We start from the raw sequence: 17,628 nt of genomic DNA, 5'->3' as shown, positions 1-17,628 counted from the left end.
TTGAACTATTCAGGCGACGTTTGCGCAACGCACTTTCAACGTGCTCTGGGCAAAGCTGTCGTGTCGCGCACGATCGCAAAGGCGCGCTTGGATTCCTTACTACTTTTTGGGGAATGCAATGAGCATGCCGCGTCGTTTTCATGCGCGCTAAAAAATCTATTTAAAAAAATGAGGAGGGGGGGGATGTCTGCGACAGTCATATGACTTCTCAGTGCCGTTCGTGTCGGTTCGCACTGTCAATAGTTTTCAGCGATGCTGAAGCTGGGAAAAGCGGAGGCGCAGCAACAGGCTACCTGCTAAAGACAAACCACTGAACAGTTTCAAAGAAATCGCGTTAACGAAGTAACTCTGCGCCAAAAACACATGCAAAAGAGTGACGTGGCGCAATTCTTAGTGATCCTTATTGAATTATCTGAAAATGTGGAGAACCTAGACTTCGTGCAAAAAAGAAGCGATCATTTATTTACCGTGACGTGCCTGCCAACTCCTCCCCCCGAATCGATCGTAACGTTTGCCGAATTCCGGCTCGTTCTTCGCGAATGTTGCATCACGTTTTACGGAAAGTGAAATTCTGTTTGTGATACACGCTTTGAAGCTGTTGAAAAATGGTGCGACGCAAGATCGCAAAAACAAAAGAAGTGATGCGCAGAATGCCACATACTCGCCATCTTGCTTGATCTATATGCTGCAACGCTGAACTATAGAGTCTTGTACCGAGTCACTGTTCGTTCACTTGGCGCGTTCGTGCGTTATGGAAACTTCACGATGGACTCGCACCGATGAAATTGCGATGAAAGTGGCTAGACTAACCGTCATACCGCAGTCTTTTGAACGAACGCGAAACTGATGTACGCCGTTTCACAACCCTGTGAGAGCGGTGCGACAGCCGGTGAGGCTTGGAAGGCCTGTAGGGGAGACCACACACAACGTAGCGAGACCACAAACAAATTTAGGGAGACCACAGACAACGCAGGGGGACCAAAAACGGCGTGGGGAGACCATAAATAACGTAGGTAGGCAGACCACAGACGACGTTGGGAGACCACAAACAACCTACGTAGGGAGACCACAAACAACGTATGGAGACCACAAATAACGTACGTAGGGAGACCATAAATAACGTACGTAGGAAGACCACAAACAACATAGGGAGACCACAAATAACGCACTTAGGGAGACCGCAAACAACGTACGTAGGCAGACCACAAACAACGTATGGAGACCACAAATAACGTACGTTGGGAGACCACAAATAACGGGGAGAGGAAAACGAAGTGATTCCTCGGTAGAAAGCTGGTTCCAGTCAGTGATTTTTCATGTTTTTCTTTGGTGTTCGCAGAAGACTCCGTTCCATTGACTGCGGAAATGGACGTGGAGTCACAATGGCCTCCGCCCATACCTTCCGCATCGACTGCAGCCGCCCCGAGAAGGCGTTCCGGCCACCCGAGCGACGCCGAAAGTTATGACACGCCGATGTACTCTTCGATCAGTCACGAAAGCTCGGACGAAGGTGACTTTGTGCCCGTGACAAGGCGTAGAGCAAAGAGAAGGCCACTTATGTGTTCTCCTTCAGTAAGTGAGAATACCATTACGCGAGAGCCAACAGTTTGTTTGTTTGTTTGTACCGGTGGATGCTGCTAGTCTGAACCGGCTTAATCGTCAAGCCACGTCTGCCACGTCTGCGTTTCTTGGGGCCCTCAGCCCAGGATAAATCACAGACGAGACAATGGTCGCGAGAAAGTTCTCGCTGTGAGGCACGCCGTAGTGGGGGACTCCGGAAATTTCGACCACCGGGGGTTCTTTAACGTGCACCAAAATCTAAGCACACGGGTGTTTTCGCATTTCGCCCCCGTCGAAATGCGGCCGCCGCGGCCGGGATTCGACCCCGCAACCTCGTGCTCAGCAGCCCAACACCACAACCGTATGCTCAAATAAATGCGCAGACGGACGCGTCAACGAATGTGCGACGTAGGAGAAAACCACATTGCGCAACGAAGCCGATATGCGCCCACAGCGAGCCATTACAAAGCATTGATCCGGTTCTTCTCAAAATACAACCCTTTATCAGTGAGTGCCAGGGATGGAGCGCCTACACATTCATCAGCAGCTTTTGAAATGCTACTATGCCTCAAATATTTCCCCGTCTAACTGCCTGGCGAACCGTTTGAGCACTTCCGTGTCATGAAAACACGGGGAGTATTTTCGTGCGCATCTACTACCGCAACCAACTGAAATTCCACGGCAGTAAAAGGACGAAAAAAAAAAATACGAGTCGCACGGCGTCGTCGTAAGCGGACGCTTTCGGAATTTCACACGTCATGCAGGCGCTGACGGCAGGTGGCGCCACGGTGTGCATAATTTGTATATATACGCCGGCCGTTTACGTAACGTCGCGCCGGAGACGATCTTCTTTCGGCGTCGGCGTCTCTCTGGGAGGCGTTAATCTCTAGTCTTCTCGATAATCATTATTCGCATCAAAGTTTCGCTGCACAGCCCAGCATCACTTGTGGTAACGTACAGTGACCTTTTATAACTCTGGAAACAGTGTTAGCGCAGTCACCGGGTGTCAACGTGCACATTTTTTTTTTCTAGAAGGGTTCACACTGAAATGTTATCTTCGCGTTAGAATGGAGTACAAAACAAAAACTACAGTATTCAGTGTCCAAAGCCCACCTTACAATTTTGAATCCCACTTTCCGATCTCAAAGGTCGTGCTTAGCAAGATGCTCTTGCCAGTGCCCAAAGTCTGGCATCAATGGACTTCGTTTACAAAACTGGTGCTCGACGAGTGATGCCCAGTCCAGTGGGGTTCGGATGCGGTGGCATATTTTCTTTTTACAAGCGAGAACGCATCTCCATTCCTCTCTCTTACCGTAAAATATCGAATCAAATAACGATCAACAGTATCGTATCTTGCATTTTTAAGTCGGGGGTGCGCGTTAAAGACGAAGGCACTGCATTTTACGATTCCGACAGCGAAGAGTCAGGTGCAGGGTGCAATCGCTGGCGCATATAGAATCGACTAAATGCGGCGCGACTGGTTTATCGAGAGTTCTCGGGCAGCCCAGTCACGTCGGGTCAAGCGCAGAGGCACCGAGCAGTTCCAGCCAAGCGCCAACGCGAAGAAGGCAGCAACACTGATCCTCATTGGGTCCGTCTTCCTTACCTCAGGAGCCAAGCGTCGCCATTCACGCTTGGGCTTTTCTTGGTCGCTATAACGGTAATCAGGGTGTCTACCAAGTTGACATTTCCAGATTCCCTGAGTTTTCCAGGTTTTCCCTGAGCACCATTGCGAAATTCCCTGAATGAGCCAGAACTTTGTTTCATGTCATGACAGGCTGACACCACGTTGCCCGATGCTGTCACTCTCTAGTAAGCATGCTGAAGCAAAAAAATGACTTAATCCAGTTTGAATAGTAAGGAGTAATATCTATTTTATTTAAAAAGAAAACAGAAGGAAGGTGTTAGTAAAATGCACAGCGAAAGAAATGGTAAAGCCCATTCCAAATTGAGTCGAACATTTTCAAATACGAATGAAAAGGAGATGCACACATAAGTAAATATTTTTTAATATCAGCTAGTTCTATCAATTGATAGCAAGCTCATCTGTATGAGGTCCTGAACTTTGTCACAACTAAGGTTCTCTCTCAGCAGCTGGGAAGTCAACCTCAACTGTCCTGACATACTCTCAGCCCGTACACAACATCTCAGTGTTGGGTTTCCCTGCTCAAACAATTTATTTTGGTTTGGATGAGGGACACCTGTGTCTCAGCGTCAGTCAACACTTAGTTGTTTTAGCTCAAGCTCCTTCAAAAAGGCGGCGGCACCCTTCCTTTCCCGTTAATTCCTCAGTGCGTCGGTCCTTTCTGTTCTTATCCTCCTTCTACCACGCTTTCACCACATGGATCATCTGAAGCATCCTCTTGGTCAGTTGTACAGTCAACATTTGATTTTTCGGACTTCCGAGGGACCGCAAAAAAAATTGAAAAAAAAAAACGGGCAGTCTGAAAAAAATTAATGCATGTCTTTAACTGCCTTTAAGGGCTGAAATTACCACAGGCACGTCTGAAAAAGCTCTGAAGGCCTGTCAGTACGCTTATTAGGCATATCAGGGCTTGTACTGTGACAGGAGATGGGGTGCATGCATGTGTAATTAAGGAATATATGCTGTGTCCCGTGACAATTGCCCCCTTCCCACGCTTGTTATGCTTCACCGCCTAATACAAATGTACTGAGGCGAAGCTAACTTTCGGAGACTGGCATTACGCAACGCGCTGTGCTCTGCGAGCTTTAAAGCCAATCGCGAGGATTACAAAGGCGGAGTCGGTGCCATTGGTAATAGCGGCGAATTCTTTCAATGAAAAACACGGCACCGCACGGCAAGAAGCCTAATAGCGAACACAGAAGCAGCTAGGCCTAACGTTGCCGCGGTGGTGGTTACGGCTGCCAGCGGGTCTGCCTGCGAGAGTGGTGGTTCGAGGCGGCGAGATAATCAAAATAGGGGCGGTGGCGGCTTTGATTGATGCCATTTCAGACCTGCAGTCAGGGCAATATACATTAACTATATGGAGTACGTGGTGGTGCCGCAACACCGTGCAAATTATCGGGCATGTCCGAAAAATCGGGCGTCTAGAAAATCGGTCGACTACTCTGGCAATACATCGTGCCGATGACACTGCGTCAATGACGATTCGTTGCGATTCCTCTGTTACTGGAGCCAGCATTAACACGACTTTCGTTCCCTTTCAACAAAGTTACAGCTAATTTTCCCTGATAGAAGCACAAATTCCCTGAGTTTTCCCTGAGTTTTTCCAGGCTGTTCAAATTCCCTGAGAATTCCCGGTTTTCCCGGTTTTCCCAGTTGGTAGAAACCCTGGTAATATTAAGCGTGTGTGGTCCAATGCACGATGTCAGCTTGAAGCCAGTGCACGTGAAAAAAATCTTCAAATGTTCTGTCTACATAGCTTTAAGTAGAATGGCACATTGTGCTCCAGAAAGGTCATACCAAGTTAGAGAATGTCACGATCTGCTAAGCCTTCGTGATATAACGATTACGAAAAAGGGTGCGAAACAGTTTTTCTTTATTACTTGCGCATGGCGCTACAAAGAGCAATAGAATAGCATAAACAATTGTGCATTGCTTCTTTGCACACTTTGAGCAACCAACCATATTGATAACGTCGCACAGCCACATGGAATGAATGTGCCGGTACACACGAAAAGACAACCACAGATAAACAAAGGAAGCGTTAAATTATATGCGGTCCATAGTGAAGGCTCAGAACTTTGGGTCTCCCTAACACAAACCGAAATATACAAGTCTTTTAAAGCAATAGGTTCTCAAACAGCAAACTCCAGTCCAAGCATGGACTGGCCATGTTCGCTAACAAGGTTAACACCGAGAGAGTTGGAAGTCTATCGTGCACATGCTTTGTGCATCTGCCGTGAGTCTCAAACACCGCGGCTACAACTCATCACTTTGACGCCTTCTTCTCCTTTGGCTTGCAGTACTTGGCTTCGAGGTTTGCAATTACATCTCGAAAGCCTCCAAAGATATCCAAATTCGAACGCTGTCTTTTGGCGTTTGGCAGGGATTCCCCGCTGCCATCCAAACCCTCTTCCATTTTTCTTTTTTTGGCCTCTTTGGCTTCTTTCAAATACCACCTCTTCCGCGCGTCACGTGACTTCTTGGTCTCCTCGGTGAATTTGGGGTACGCCTTCACTTCGCCGTCCTCGATGAGCTTATTCAATATGTTGCGGTAGCGGTCCTCGTCTTCAATTTCGAAGCTGACGAGGCATTCGCTGATGGCGTTGAAGTCGCCCTCGAAGCGCTCGTAGTAGCCCTTGAGGTCAGCCACCTCCTGACTGGAGCCCCTGTATTTGGCAAGGTACCTGTCGAGAAACGAACGCAAATACATTGAACCGAATAAAAGTGAAACGCAAGTTGCAACAAATACAGAACTTGCAAAGCAAGTCACAAAGAACGGCTTTGCTAAGTGAATTCGCAGCTTTAAATGAGAGCTGTACGGAATCGCCCTGATGGAAGCGAGTGATCTAGCGACAATTAAAACCTCTCCATCAACGCACCACCGCCGACCAGCGGTGGCGCGGGGATGGAGGGGCTTTAGCCACAATCACTTCGGCACGTTCACGCTTGCACTAATCGGAAGCACGTGACTCACACGTTTCGCAAACGGACTGCGCTAGTGAGAGGCTGAGTCATGCAACCGCATTCCACCTTCACGTCATACGCTTTCACATTCTGAATTGATTCCGAAGAGTGCATCAACGAATTTACCGCTGCGTTAAAAAAAAAAGAAACGTTTCTCTCCCCTTTCACTCCCCCTCCAAGACGGAGCTTTAGAAAGTTCGGGAGCGCTATCGGCTAGACTTCAAGGAGAGCCCGAAGGGACGCAGAAGGTAACAAGGGGGGAGGGGGGTGCTGTTCCCCATCCCCGTAAAAACCTTCGGCGGCGGCATGGCACCCCCGAGAGCCCTCCTCCCCCCTTCCCCCCCCCACCCCGTAGTCGGCGCGTATGAGAAAGCACGCCTCGGTGCCAAAATTCTGGGCAGACTGAACCATAGAGTTTCCGACAAATGAAACTCGGACGGAACCAGCTGTCCAAAGTGCAGTTCTTTTGTTGTCACATGACCTGTGACAGCTAGTTCACTAATGTGCATTACTTTCACACAAGTAGCGGGTTTAATTAGGATATAACGAGATCGATTCATGAGCAGGAAGCGCCACGAGCACGTAGGGGCTTACTTATCGAGATCGTCGAGGTTGATCTTGGGGAACACGACGCCCCAGTCGACGCCCCAGTCGCGGTCGCCGGCCATGTCGTCGTCCTCGACGACGCATCCGGTGTCGTCGTAGGCGGCTCGCTTGTCACTGTCGCCTAGTATCAGATGCACCTTGGAGAGGACCTGGAACTTTCGCGCGACCGTCTCCATCTGAGCATCCTCCGCACGGTCTGGGTGGACGAGCAGCGACAGGCGCCCGTACGCCTTCTTGATGGCGGCTTCGGACGCATCTTTGGGCACACCGAGAAGCTCGTACAGGTCGGAGGTGCCGAACAGCTCTTCGCAGTCGGCGAGGAGACCCATCTTGCGACGACGCGTCGCGAGTCGCAGTTCCGGTTTAGTTTCGAGGACAGCGCGCGAGCAGCGAAGTTTCGCCATGTTTCGCCAACGCCGACGCTTTTTGGCGCGGAGAGTACGGATCAGCTATGGATTGGATTGCTTGAGACACGACATTAATAGAGTAAGTCCCTCTCGTCCCTTGGGGTAGCGCCCTCTCGTGGTAAAATGCGAATCTTAAAGGCAATGTTCTTTCTCGTTGAATGCGGCGGAAGTGATTTTGGGAGACAGAATCTAGTCATAGACGTGGTGTTTTGAATACCGGTTCAGTCTTGCTCTCGTCTTTTATGGTCTTAATCGTTCAGTACAGCGATTGGCATTGTTAGTTGCATAGTTTATCAAGAAAGAAACATTGAAGTTGCCTTAACCTGATCTGCTCACAGTAAGTGACGCTTAGAACGGCGGCTGAGTCCCTTTCGCTATCTGCAACACGGCAAAGCTTGGCCTTCGAGATTACTTTCCTGTAATCGCTCAGGCCAGCATATGACAGATGGAGACACCGAGGAAGGAAAAACTAAGGAGGGGCCCTACCTCCTCCGAGAAAAGCATAGAGTTAGTAGAACAACTCTAGAGGAAAAGCTGGGCCGGAAAAGTGGGAACCTCTAGGGCGCCGCCCTGTTGCTACTGGTCAATGTGGCCAGCGCAATTACTATTGAAAGAGCTGAGAACAAGTACAGGTCACCTTATGCTTTGTCACCTAAAAACGCATACCTGATGGCTTTATGAAGGTGGTACGTTAATATTAAGTTTACAGAAAGCGATCGCTAAGTCCGTGACTTATGTAAATCACGATGTACGCATTCATGCAATAAAGGATGACGCGAATTTCGGTTTCGAATCTGTTTTTTGGATGCGTAGTAGTTTCGTTTGACATGCGATCGCGCGTCGACATCGGACGCTATGACACACTCGTGCCTTATGTGCCACCGAAGCCCCGAAGTGGTCTGGCATATACCTTCACATGTAAGTAAACGAATTTATCTCCTTGTTGAGAATATCACGCGAATAGGCAGCTCTTGTGGTACATCACAATCGTTCGAGAAGCGTCACAGTAGAGCATTTTTCTGCATGCGGAGCGGTGTTTTTATTTGCAGGTTTCCCTTCAGTAGGAAATTGCTGGACAGGCGGACCAGCGCACCGGAATTGTACTGGCGAAGCCACAAGCAACTCAAAGAATCTGTTTAATTGTTGCACTTTGAACAATCATGCTTCTACAAAGGCCACAGCAGAAAAACAGCCTGATGACCGAGTATTTCTGTGCCACGAAGTAATCAAGAGGCGAGTGCCTAATGCGGACGAAATAGAGTGCATCGAGACTTAGAACGACAGAAAGCTGAGCTAGTTCGTAAGGATTCATTATGCAAAACAGAGGTGAGGCGTGCAGACAGGACACAAGAGTAGAGAAGTGGGCGGCGCGCGTGTTGTTTGCTTGTAAATACTCTACTCTTGTTTCCTGTCTGCACGCCTCACCTCCGTTTTGCATAACGAGTGCATCAAGCCACATATTAATAGCTTAGGCGTTTTATTAACTGTGCAATATTTTCAACACTTCCTTGCATGCCATTTCATGTGGCACATCTTTTCTGGTCACAAATTTGTGCAGCGAATCTATTTGCATGATCGACTCCGGGCCTGTGGGACCGTTCACTTGCACTTGATGCTGAGTCTTTTACATGTACCCATAAACTGCAGATATGCACATCAGATCCCTGCGAGCACTTTCAAAATTCAATTATTTTCGACAACAGGCACATATGCAATACTGACATAATCCGGAATACCACTAAGCAGCTGGGACACATTTTTGTTGACCATACTCGCAGGTAAAATAAGTACATCATGTGGACAGCTCCAGCTCATTTTCCTTAAGTCAGTGTGTACAAGGGTTATGCAAAAATAATTTTTTTCTCGCGCACCGATTATTTTGCTTTATAAGCAAGAGAACCCACCACGTTAGTGTAACGTATCTTGTGCATCACACTAATATGTGCTTTCATTTACCAAGTGAGATGAGTTACTTTTATGGCTCATTCAGTCATATCACACTGCAAGCTGCATTCATCAATCTTCAATGGGATTTTGCAAATGTTTAATGAAACATGTTTCCCTTTTATGCAGATATGCAATGGCAAGCCCTTCCGTCTGTTCCAAAGGTAAAATTTAAGCTCTAAATTAAAGAAGACATTTCTAGTCAGAAACAAGCAAAAATAGTGAATGCAGAGTATCAGAAGCCCAAGGTACAGAAATTATGAGAAGTGTCGAATGATTTTAAGGAAAGAGTCGTATTTAAAAATGCAAGACCCTTTAGTGGAGGTCAAACAAGTCAATATAGATAGAATACTCTGCAAAATTATGCGTGTGAGGGGATGTCAAACAATGGGTCAGGAAATGCATTGTTTTTCTGCAAAACAAAAGCTGATTGCCATTACATAAGTCACTTTAGCATCATGATAAATTCAGAAATAAACCAAAAAACAAGACACGCAAAAATAAACAAAACATTTAATGATATTTCAGCAGAACTTTTTGTTGGGCTAGTTGGTGCATATTACTGAACTACTATAGCGCCAAACAGACGACACAAGAAGAAGAGACACGGACATAAGCGCTCGTCCGTGTCTCTTCTTGTGTCGTCTGTTTGGCGCTATAGTACTTCAGCCATTTAATGATGCTCTCTCCACACTGAAATAAATAAAAACAAACACATCACATCTAATGTGGACATATCAGATGCCTTGTGAAACATAAAGGAACAATTCAGTTTCGAGCTATGGCACTTGCCGCATAGATGTGGGGGGGCCTTGCACCAATGGTGATAGTTACCACTGCATTTAGAAATTGAAAGCATTCGTGCAGACAAGGATGATTCTTTATATTTTTGGCTACCACTTCAAATGCCTCCACCAAGTGTTACAATGCTGCACGCAGCCATACTAAGGATCTCGCAACAACACCTGCAGGTAAAAAGCAGAAGCAGTCAAAGTGCTCTTTTAGGCAAGAAGAGTGCAAGAAGCAGACATAACTGCATTTATTTCCATAATTCCCCATTTAAATGGCCTTTTCTTTTTGCTTAGACAATGCCTACGCCTAGCCACAGCAGCTCCCTCATACAGACTCCGCAAACCAAGAGGCCGTGGAGGCAAATGCAGGTAAGAGGCAATAAACAATAGCACTGGTATCGACATTCATCTAATTTCTTTTTATTTCGTTTAGGCAGCCAGCACACCTCGAACAGCCACCTTGACTGCGGGTGTGTCACCCTAGTCGCCAAGGAAACATTTGAGGGAAAGTGACAGGCAATGTGAACAGCCACTCCTCCATGTAAACAATACTCTTTCTCTCGAATGACTCCTACGCCTCACCACGCCAGCACACTTGTGCACAAAGATGCCGCAGAGGCACGTGCAGGTCAGAGGCAAGAAGCAGTGGCACTGGTGTCGACATTTACCCAATTTCTTTTTCTTACACTGAGGCAGCCAGCACACCTCGAACAGCCACCTCGACTGCGGGTGTGTTAGTTGATCCCTGTTGTACATATGCTCATAATAAACTTCAGTAAACTTGAACTTCATAATAAACTTGAAGGCAAATGGTACATTGATGCATTGTATTTTTGAACATTTATTGTACACATACAATATATGTTATACTTTGCAGTGCTACAGAGCGTATTTTGAAGCTTCCCCCTATATTTTGCACCTTTAATTACGTATGTGTTGTGTGGCCCTCAATGCAGTTCATGTTGTAGCAGCTGCTTTGTCTGTGTATCGCACATTGGCTTAAGCTCGTGATATCCACATACTTCTCTCACATATACAAAATAAAGTTCTATGTAGTCCTCAGTGTTACAACAAAAAATGAAAGTAAACAATCCGATCGTGGAATTATGTTTATTACAGTGATTCCTACGACAGTTACTGACAAGTTGACAACTTGAACTGGTCAATCGGTCCATAGCCTCCTCTATTTTTCAAAAATAAAGGAGGCTATGATCCGTCATGGCAAGGAATTGTATGTATACATAAAAAAAAGGGGGTATGTGTGTGTTTGTAGTGGGGGTATAGGATTAGGGCGGTACGAAAAAATGTACCAACACCGTCCTCTAGACCTATTCCGTTGAGGTACCGTAACAAAACGTATTATGCATAAAGTTCATACAACCAACTCTGATATTACTACAGACGCCAGGCGACGCGAGCTACATTTGTCATGATGCATTCGCGACTGCACCGGATGCCCTCCACATTATTCTCGTTAATCGTGCTCACTGCGCCGAGGCAAAAGAAAGACCATGGGCGCAGGTGCCTTTAAAGTATCTCGACCTTGCGAGGCACGGCTGCGCGTGCCAGGGGAGCTGTCCGTGCGAACACTCCCTGGCACACACCTTCCTCGGCGGCCCCAACCTACGTACCGTTCTGCTTCGAGCTTTGATCCCCCCACTGTCCCTCGGGTGCCCTGGAGTTCCTGCGCCGCCTGCTCTACTACCATCTCAGGTGCTCTCCTGAGACTTCCGTTTGTCGGTTACATGTGCCCTACAGCTGGATCATTACTTATAATAATAAAAAACCCGATCTATCGTCACGACGATAGATCGCGAAAGCGGCTTTTGCAACATACCGCGCCCGTGCGAAGATAATTACGGAACGCCAACGAGGAATCTGACCACAGCTTCGAGCTCGTAACGTCGTCGAGTGACACTCCTGCAACAGGCGTGACCGCTGAAAACCGCATACCGCCAGAAGCTTGAACAGGATCATCCCTCGGTTGCATAACTGCCAGCTCTACGGCCAACATGGACCACACCCACACCATCCCGCAAATAAAGAACCGACTTATGAAGCCCAAACACACGGCTGCACGCACACATCACAACACTTCAAGCGAGACGCCATGCTGCTACGCTGCTACTGTTGCCGGATTAAAAGTGACTACTGTCACCAAGTCTAGCAAGCGTCTCAGGAGCTGGCAACCTCGGCGCGTAGCAACATGGCGGCGCTCTTGAGGTTCCCGATTTTAATGCATGGGCCCTATGGGTAGCTTGTCCTCTAGAGTCAGTATAGTAACTCTATGGAGAAAAGTGTGGAGTATATGACGTGTTAGTTCCTCCTTTCTATCTTTCTTCTTTCGTTTGCTTTAGCGGTCATGTTCTTGGGCCGCAATGGCGGCTTTGTTATGGTTCTGTGCGCTCGCACGTGTTGCTCCGTAGGTTTCGTAGCGCAGCAAAGGGGTCGCGTGGGTAGGTTTGCGTTCCTCTGCATGTTTTGTTGCGCTGTGTTGTCTGGACCTGGCTCTCCCCGATGTTGCCGCGGCCAGCTGGGACAGGAGGAACTAAAACTCGTGAAATCGACGCGCATGCAACGCTGTACGCGACGTACCGCGCCACGGCAATGGCAACAAACGGAGGAATATCCGCGAGAAATTTGGCCCTCTGCGGCGGAATCATGCTAACGTGCCATCGCAGGCCGAAACCGACGCGTTTCAGAATCTGCGCAACGAACGCCTTGCAGGTCAGTGATTACCGCTTTTGACAGGGCATGGTGCATTTGCGGCCCTGAATAACCATCCCGGTTCCTACGCTCGTTAGAATTAAACTTTGTCTTTCAAGTGCAGCAAATTTCATTGAATTTGGTTCACGCGGGTGTCTCCATAAAAGCGTTTGCGCTTTTTACGTGTACTCCGATAGGCGGCATCGGAGCTAACGCACCCCGAGCTAAAGGGATCTCTTCCCAAAGCCACTTCAGTTTCTATAGCGTATTCGAACACGGGCACGTGTTCATGTGACATATGCCTGAATAGGAATGCACGCCCGAAGTGTTCTGAACCGCAGAACTCTGACACATGCGCAGCAACTGACTTTCCGTTGTACAAAGTGCGAAGGCCGCCGCCAGGCCTCATCCAAAAACTGATAAAAAATCAAGAACGTACTAAAGGTATGCTCAGGCAAACGGTGAGAGGTCATTCGACGGCATAAGGAGGCCTCCTACGCTGTGTGACTTTGTCGCGCGCGCCGAAGATGGTCTCCAACGAAGAGTGTTTAGCTGGTTTAGCGCCCACGATAGGCATGCACGTCGATCGTGGTGCCCCCGTGTGGCTCGTCCTCCAACCTGTGCAGTTGTAACCAGTGCCTCCTCTATTTTTCTGTGCCTGGGAAATGGAGCGGAGAACCAAGGGAACCGGCCGTCGGCTCTAGTACGGCTTTTCGCCGCCACGCGCGGCCGCCGGAGTAGGATCATCGTCGCTCATTGAAACGCAGGGCGCGACTGTATACGCAGTTGTTAATGGTTGAGCTTTCGACTGTATTCGCATTGTTTCAAGTACAAGCAAGACCTTTGTAAACACGAACCCTGAAGCACTTGTCGCTCTGGGCAACCAGCCTATTTTAGAGGCATGTGTCGTTCGCGGCTATTGCTGTTCGATGCGCTTGCGCGTCGTGTGCTGCGCCGATACGAGAGCGCGCGCCAGTTGAAATCCAATGCGTGGAAAAATGTTCTGTCGCCGTTATGTTCGCTTATATGAAAGTCGATATTTGAAAGCAGTGCTTGTCACCATATAATGGGAACGCTTGGGCGCTGAAAGAGCCCCTAACGTCAACTCGTGTAGCAGGCTGCACGCAAGCCGGGAGTTCACGCGCTAAATGGCACGTAATGTCGTGAGACTGCTCTACGGCAAGACGTGATGCCACGTTTCCTTCTTAAAGCTTTTGAGAATTACATTTGTTGCCACCGCAAGGAAGCCACAGCTGGCGTCAGAAAATGAGGAGCTGTGCCGTGTCATTTAGGAACTCAAAGCTGTTGAATCGTAACGATGCAAAAACAAACAAAAAGCGCGTTCTGCCGCGCGATTCTGCAACACATGAAGTTCTGCAGAACCTGCATGCAGACATTACTCCGCAAATAGGGAGGTTCATGTCTTCAATATCAATGAGTTGCGAGTCATGGCTCACATTGATTTTACCATTTCAATGGTGGAAATAAAAGCATTTATTGCGGAAGGAAGCTACCACATGTCATTGAAGCGTATGCCACTCTCACAGTTTCGCGTGCTTTCGCGAAAGGGGCTTTCTTACGAAATGTTTAACTGCGTCGTGCCTATCAGTAACATTGAAGGCGTAGTTGCAGAGGAGCGGCCTCAGGAAACGAACCGATATGAGGTTCATGAGCTTAAGCCTGTGCTCGTTGCTGTCATTGCTCTTGCACTTTAGCAACTTTGAAGAACAAAGAGCTGGGACGGCGTACTCCACTAAGGTAGTCAATGGCTTCTGCAAGGTCTGGTGCTCCTGCAGTGCACGGTCAGCAAAATCTCTTAAACAGTCCAGGACAAAGAGAAGTTGGTCCGACGGGTAGAGCAGCCCACCTCGATCTTGGCTCCGAGTGAGCTGAAAGAGCGGCTGGTTGCTCACCGGCTTCGTACACAAAGTAACACAGTTCTCGCAGTCAATATGCTCGCCTACAACCCGTGCAATGTAGCCCCCCACATAGGCGGTAGCCGAAATCTGAAGCGATGACAGCTGCTGTGGCAAAATTGGGGTATTAAGTCTCTGCAATGCCAATCTTGCTCTCGAGAGCTGGGACACTGCTTGCACAGTCGACGGCAGGGGAGGTATTGAAGCTGAAGCAGAAGTTGGTTGTGCAGAGGAATGTGCATCACACAGTATGTGTCCCGACATTGCACCACATTCTTTGTGGGCAATATTGGAGGCTGCATTCGACACAGCAATCCCGGTCTTCAGTAGTTTTTCGAGGCCTGACAGTGCAGCCCGAACGTCCAACATGTCGTTGCACCCGGATGACATTCGCAAACTTCCAAAGAGCGATTCAATTGGATCGCTGTTGAATTTTCGAGTGAGCACAAAAAAAAACTTCTCTTCTGTCAACAGATATCTGACGCACGCCACTGTCGAATAGGTGGTTAACAGAATTGCTTCATACGTTTCGGCTGTGAGGAATTCACGAGCATGTCCAGATCTTTTCTTTAATGTCTCCAAGTACATAGGAAAAGTGACCTCAAGCCATTCAAGCCGCAGATCAGCACTGTCGTCAAATTGACGGCCATCCGAAAAATTGTGGCGTATGTGCTGCGTCGTGTTGCTGACATCGTGAAGCACGAACCACCGATAAACGTTCTTCATGAACGTAATTGTTGGGCCTGCGGCTGAAAATGACAGTGCACAAGTGTGTCCAGCCTGATCCTTGAGATGTTCCAAGGCAGCGGTTACACTTGGAGACATGAGCTGGACGGCTCTTGCCACGTTCATCTTTTCTATGTTGCTCGGATAAACATGCTTCCTGCTTAAAAACCGAACAGGCTTTACAGACAAGCCTTTCTGCAGTTGGTAGAGGTCTTTTATGAGTGAAGCAGAAATCTCACCTTTCGGGCCAAAGTCACGCGATAGAAACTGTGACCTCACGTTCTTCAGCACGTGGCACGGATCAAAGCTAATGAAAAGAATCCTGCTGCGGTCACAGGGGTGTTCAATCCGGTAGGTAAGCAAGCCATTTCCAAGCAGTTTCATGCAATTCACGTTCACTTTATGATTGTCCGTGACAAGGCGAACAATCCTAAACCCACAAGCTTCCACTTTTTGCATGACGAAAATCAGCAACTTGTGGAGTTGGGGGCCCGTTAGCCCTTTTGTAAAATAGTAGGCAACTGGAATCCGAAACTTTGTTGTCAGTCCACTGATGACAAAGCACAGGAGCGAATTGGCTAAGACAAGGTCACCGTTTTGCTCTTCCACCCCGATGTCTACTTGCCCAACAAAGCAGTCACGTTGCTTGTTGTATTGCAACTTCTGCTTTACCCTCATCTCGTCAGCGATGAGCGAGCAGACCTTTGATTGCGGTTTGTCAAAGTTTTCGGCTTCACATATCAGCCGAGCTTCCACCAGTTTGCTGAAGCCGGTCTCACCACTTGTAGTTCCAATATAGTTGGTTAGGGTCTTTCGGTCTGGAAGCTTCAAAAGCATGTCCCCTCGAATATGTTCATAGGCTTTCGTTGATAAATGCCTCAGCACCACACAACGTCGAGTAGTTTCTTCAGACCAGGTAGGCCTTTTTTTTGTAATTGGTAATTTGGTCCACGAGAAACAATGCTGAAGCCTCTTTCTCTGCTGCTCTTTCTCTAATGTAGGAAACGTCTGCAGTCAAAGAGTCCTCCTGCAGTTTCTTGAGCTCCTCTTTGTACTTGTCAATTGTCTGATGTAGTCTCAGTATCTGGCTCCTCAGATCTCTTTCTTTTCTCTTCCATTTGGCCTTTTCGGTAGAGAGCAAAGCAGAGGCCGAATGGCTGTTGACCTGGACACTTTTGTCGCATGAGGCAGCCTGGTCAGCCCTGTGCACGCATTCATTCTGGCACTGTAGACCATGATGGTCTCTTGTTTCGCAGGTAGCGCTTGTAGTATCCATCGGCTCCGATTCTTCAGCTTCGGGACCTGTTGTTGCCTGCGTTGCACATGACAGCGGTCGCGAGGCAGCATGGCTACTGGTGCAATCATTCGTTGACTGTTCGTTCACAGCACGGTCACGTTTAGTGATACTTGCCATGCTTCGTTTAATTGTTGCCTTCGGCTGCAAACGTGAAGGGTAGTCTGCAAAGACGGACGGAACTGCATCCTTCTTGAGCCGCCGTTTTTTTCCTTCTATGAAGTCTTCTGTTCTGAAATGGCGGCTGCATACTCTAGTGTAGTTTGAAGTTGTATTAGGCGACCAATCACCCCGCCTAATTACTGCAAGCCACCTCTCTCGTATACCAGCGGCAGCTGGTATTTCGTGGAACGACAGCCCGACAGTCTTTTTCTTTCCGTTCGATTTGCACAATGGTACACAACAGTAAGACATACTGAGGCATAGGGAACACGTGCTTGCAAAATCCTGAAAGAAGAACAATACGAATTCAAAGTTTCGCAGTGTTAGCGCGGCCGGACAGGCTGCATGTGCAACACAAGCGTGCAAAAGCTTGAGAAAAAAGAAAACGGATACTATGAAATACGAATGCAAGTTTCGCATTGTCAGTGCGACCGGACAGAGTGCATGCAGAATACGTACCTGCAAAAGCCTGAGAAAAATCGGAAATGCAATCGAACGCGGATGCAAACACGAATTCGTCTGCTTCGTACTGCGCGCGGCCCGTCAGCGCCAGCTTACTATCCTACTCACACAGCGCCGCCACGCGGCGGCGGCGACGCGGGCGCCCGACGGCCTGGGGAGAGCGTTCGCCCAGGCACTGAAAAAATAGAGGAGGCACTGTTGTAACGCACGCACCGAAAACTGCAACGAAATGTGCAGCCAGGACCGTACGGCTGCTAAAGATGTGTGGCTCCCGCTACTGAATTTGCACCTGCACTTGCACTGCACTTGCAGTAACGATCAGAGTGCACAGAAGCGTTCCGACAACCTTCGGAAGTGGCATGCTTAAGACCAGCAAGTGGTGGCGACGGTGAGACTTCTTGCTGAAGCTGCGCTAATGCGGCTGTTCGGGCATGTTGGTGTG

At 48.3% G+C, this 17,628-nt stretch overlaps 1 protein-coding gene and 1 long non-coding RNA gene across 2 annotated transcripts; one reads left to right on the top strand and one right to left on the bottom strand.

Moving 5' to 3' along the window:
• Positions 1–5,081: 5,081 nt before the first annotated feature.
• LOC139048522 (dnaJ homolog subfamily C member 9-like) lies at positions 5,082–7,209 on the bottom strand. The gene is made up of 2 exons (XM_070522923.1): positions 6,767–7,209; positions 5,082–5,892 (listed from the first exon to the last, which is right to left on the bottom strand). Exons 1-2 carry the CDS (start codon positions 7,180–7,182, stop codon positions 5,475–5,477), a joined length of 834 nt encoding a protein of 277 aa, XP_070379024.1. The 5' UTR covers positions 7,183–7,209; the 3' UTR covers positions 5,082–5,474.
• A 713-nt stretch (positions 7,210–7,922) lies between these two features.
• Positions 7,923–10,735, top strand: LOC139048521 (uncharacterized). Its single transcript, XR_011507749.1, has 4 exons — positions 7,923–8,103; positions 9,259–9,293; positions 10,215–10,289; positions 10,354–10,735. It is a non-coding gene; the product is annotated as an uncharacterized lncRNA (long non-coding RNA).
• The last annotated feature ends 6,893 nt before the right edge of the window (positions 10,736–17,628 follow it).

This window comes from Dermacentor albipictus, chromosome 8 (genome assembly GCF_038994185.2).
Source record: "Dermacentor albipictus isolate Rhodes 1998 colony chromosome 8, USDA_Dalb.pri_finalv2, whole genome shotgun sequence".
NCBI lineage: Eukaryota > Metazoa > Arthropoda > Arachnida > Ixodida > Ixodidae > Dermacentor > Dermacentor albipictus.
Note: the sequence above shows the minus strand (reverse complement) of the source record. Positions and strands in the feature narration are given on the sequence as shown.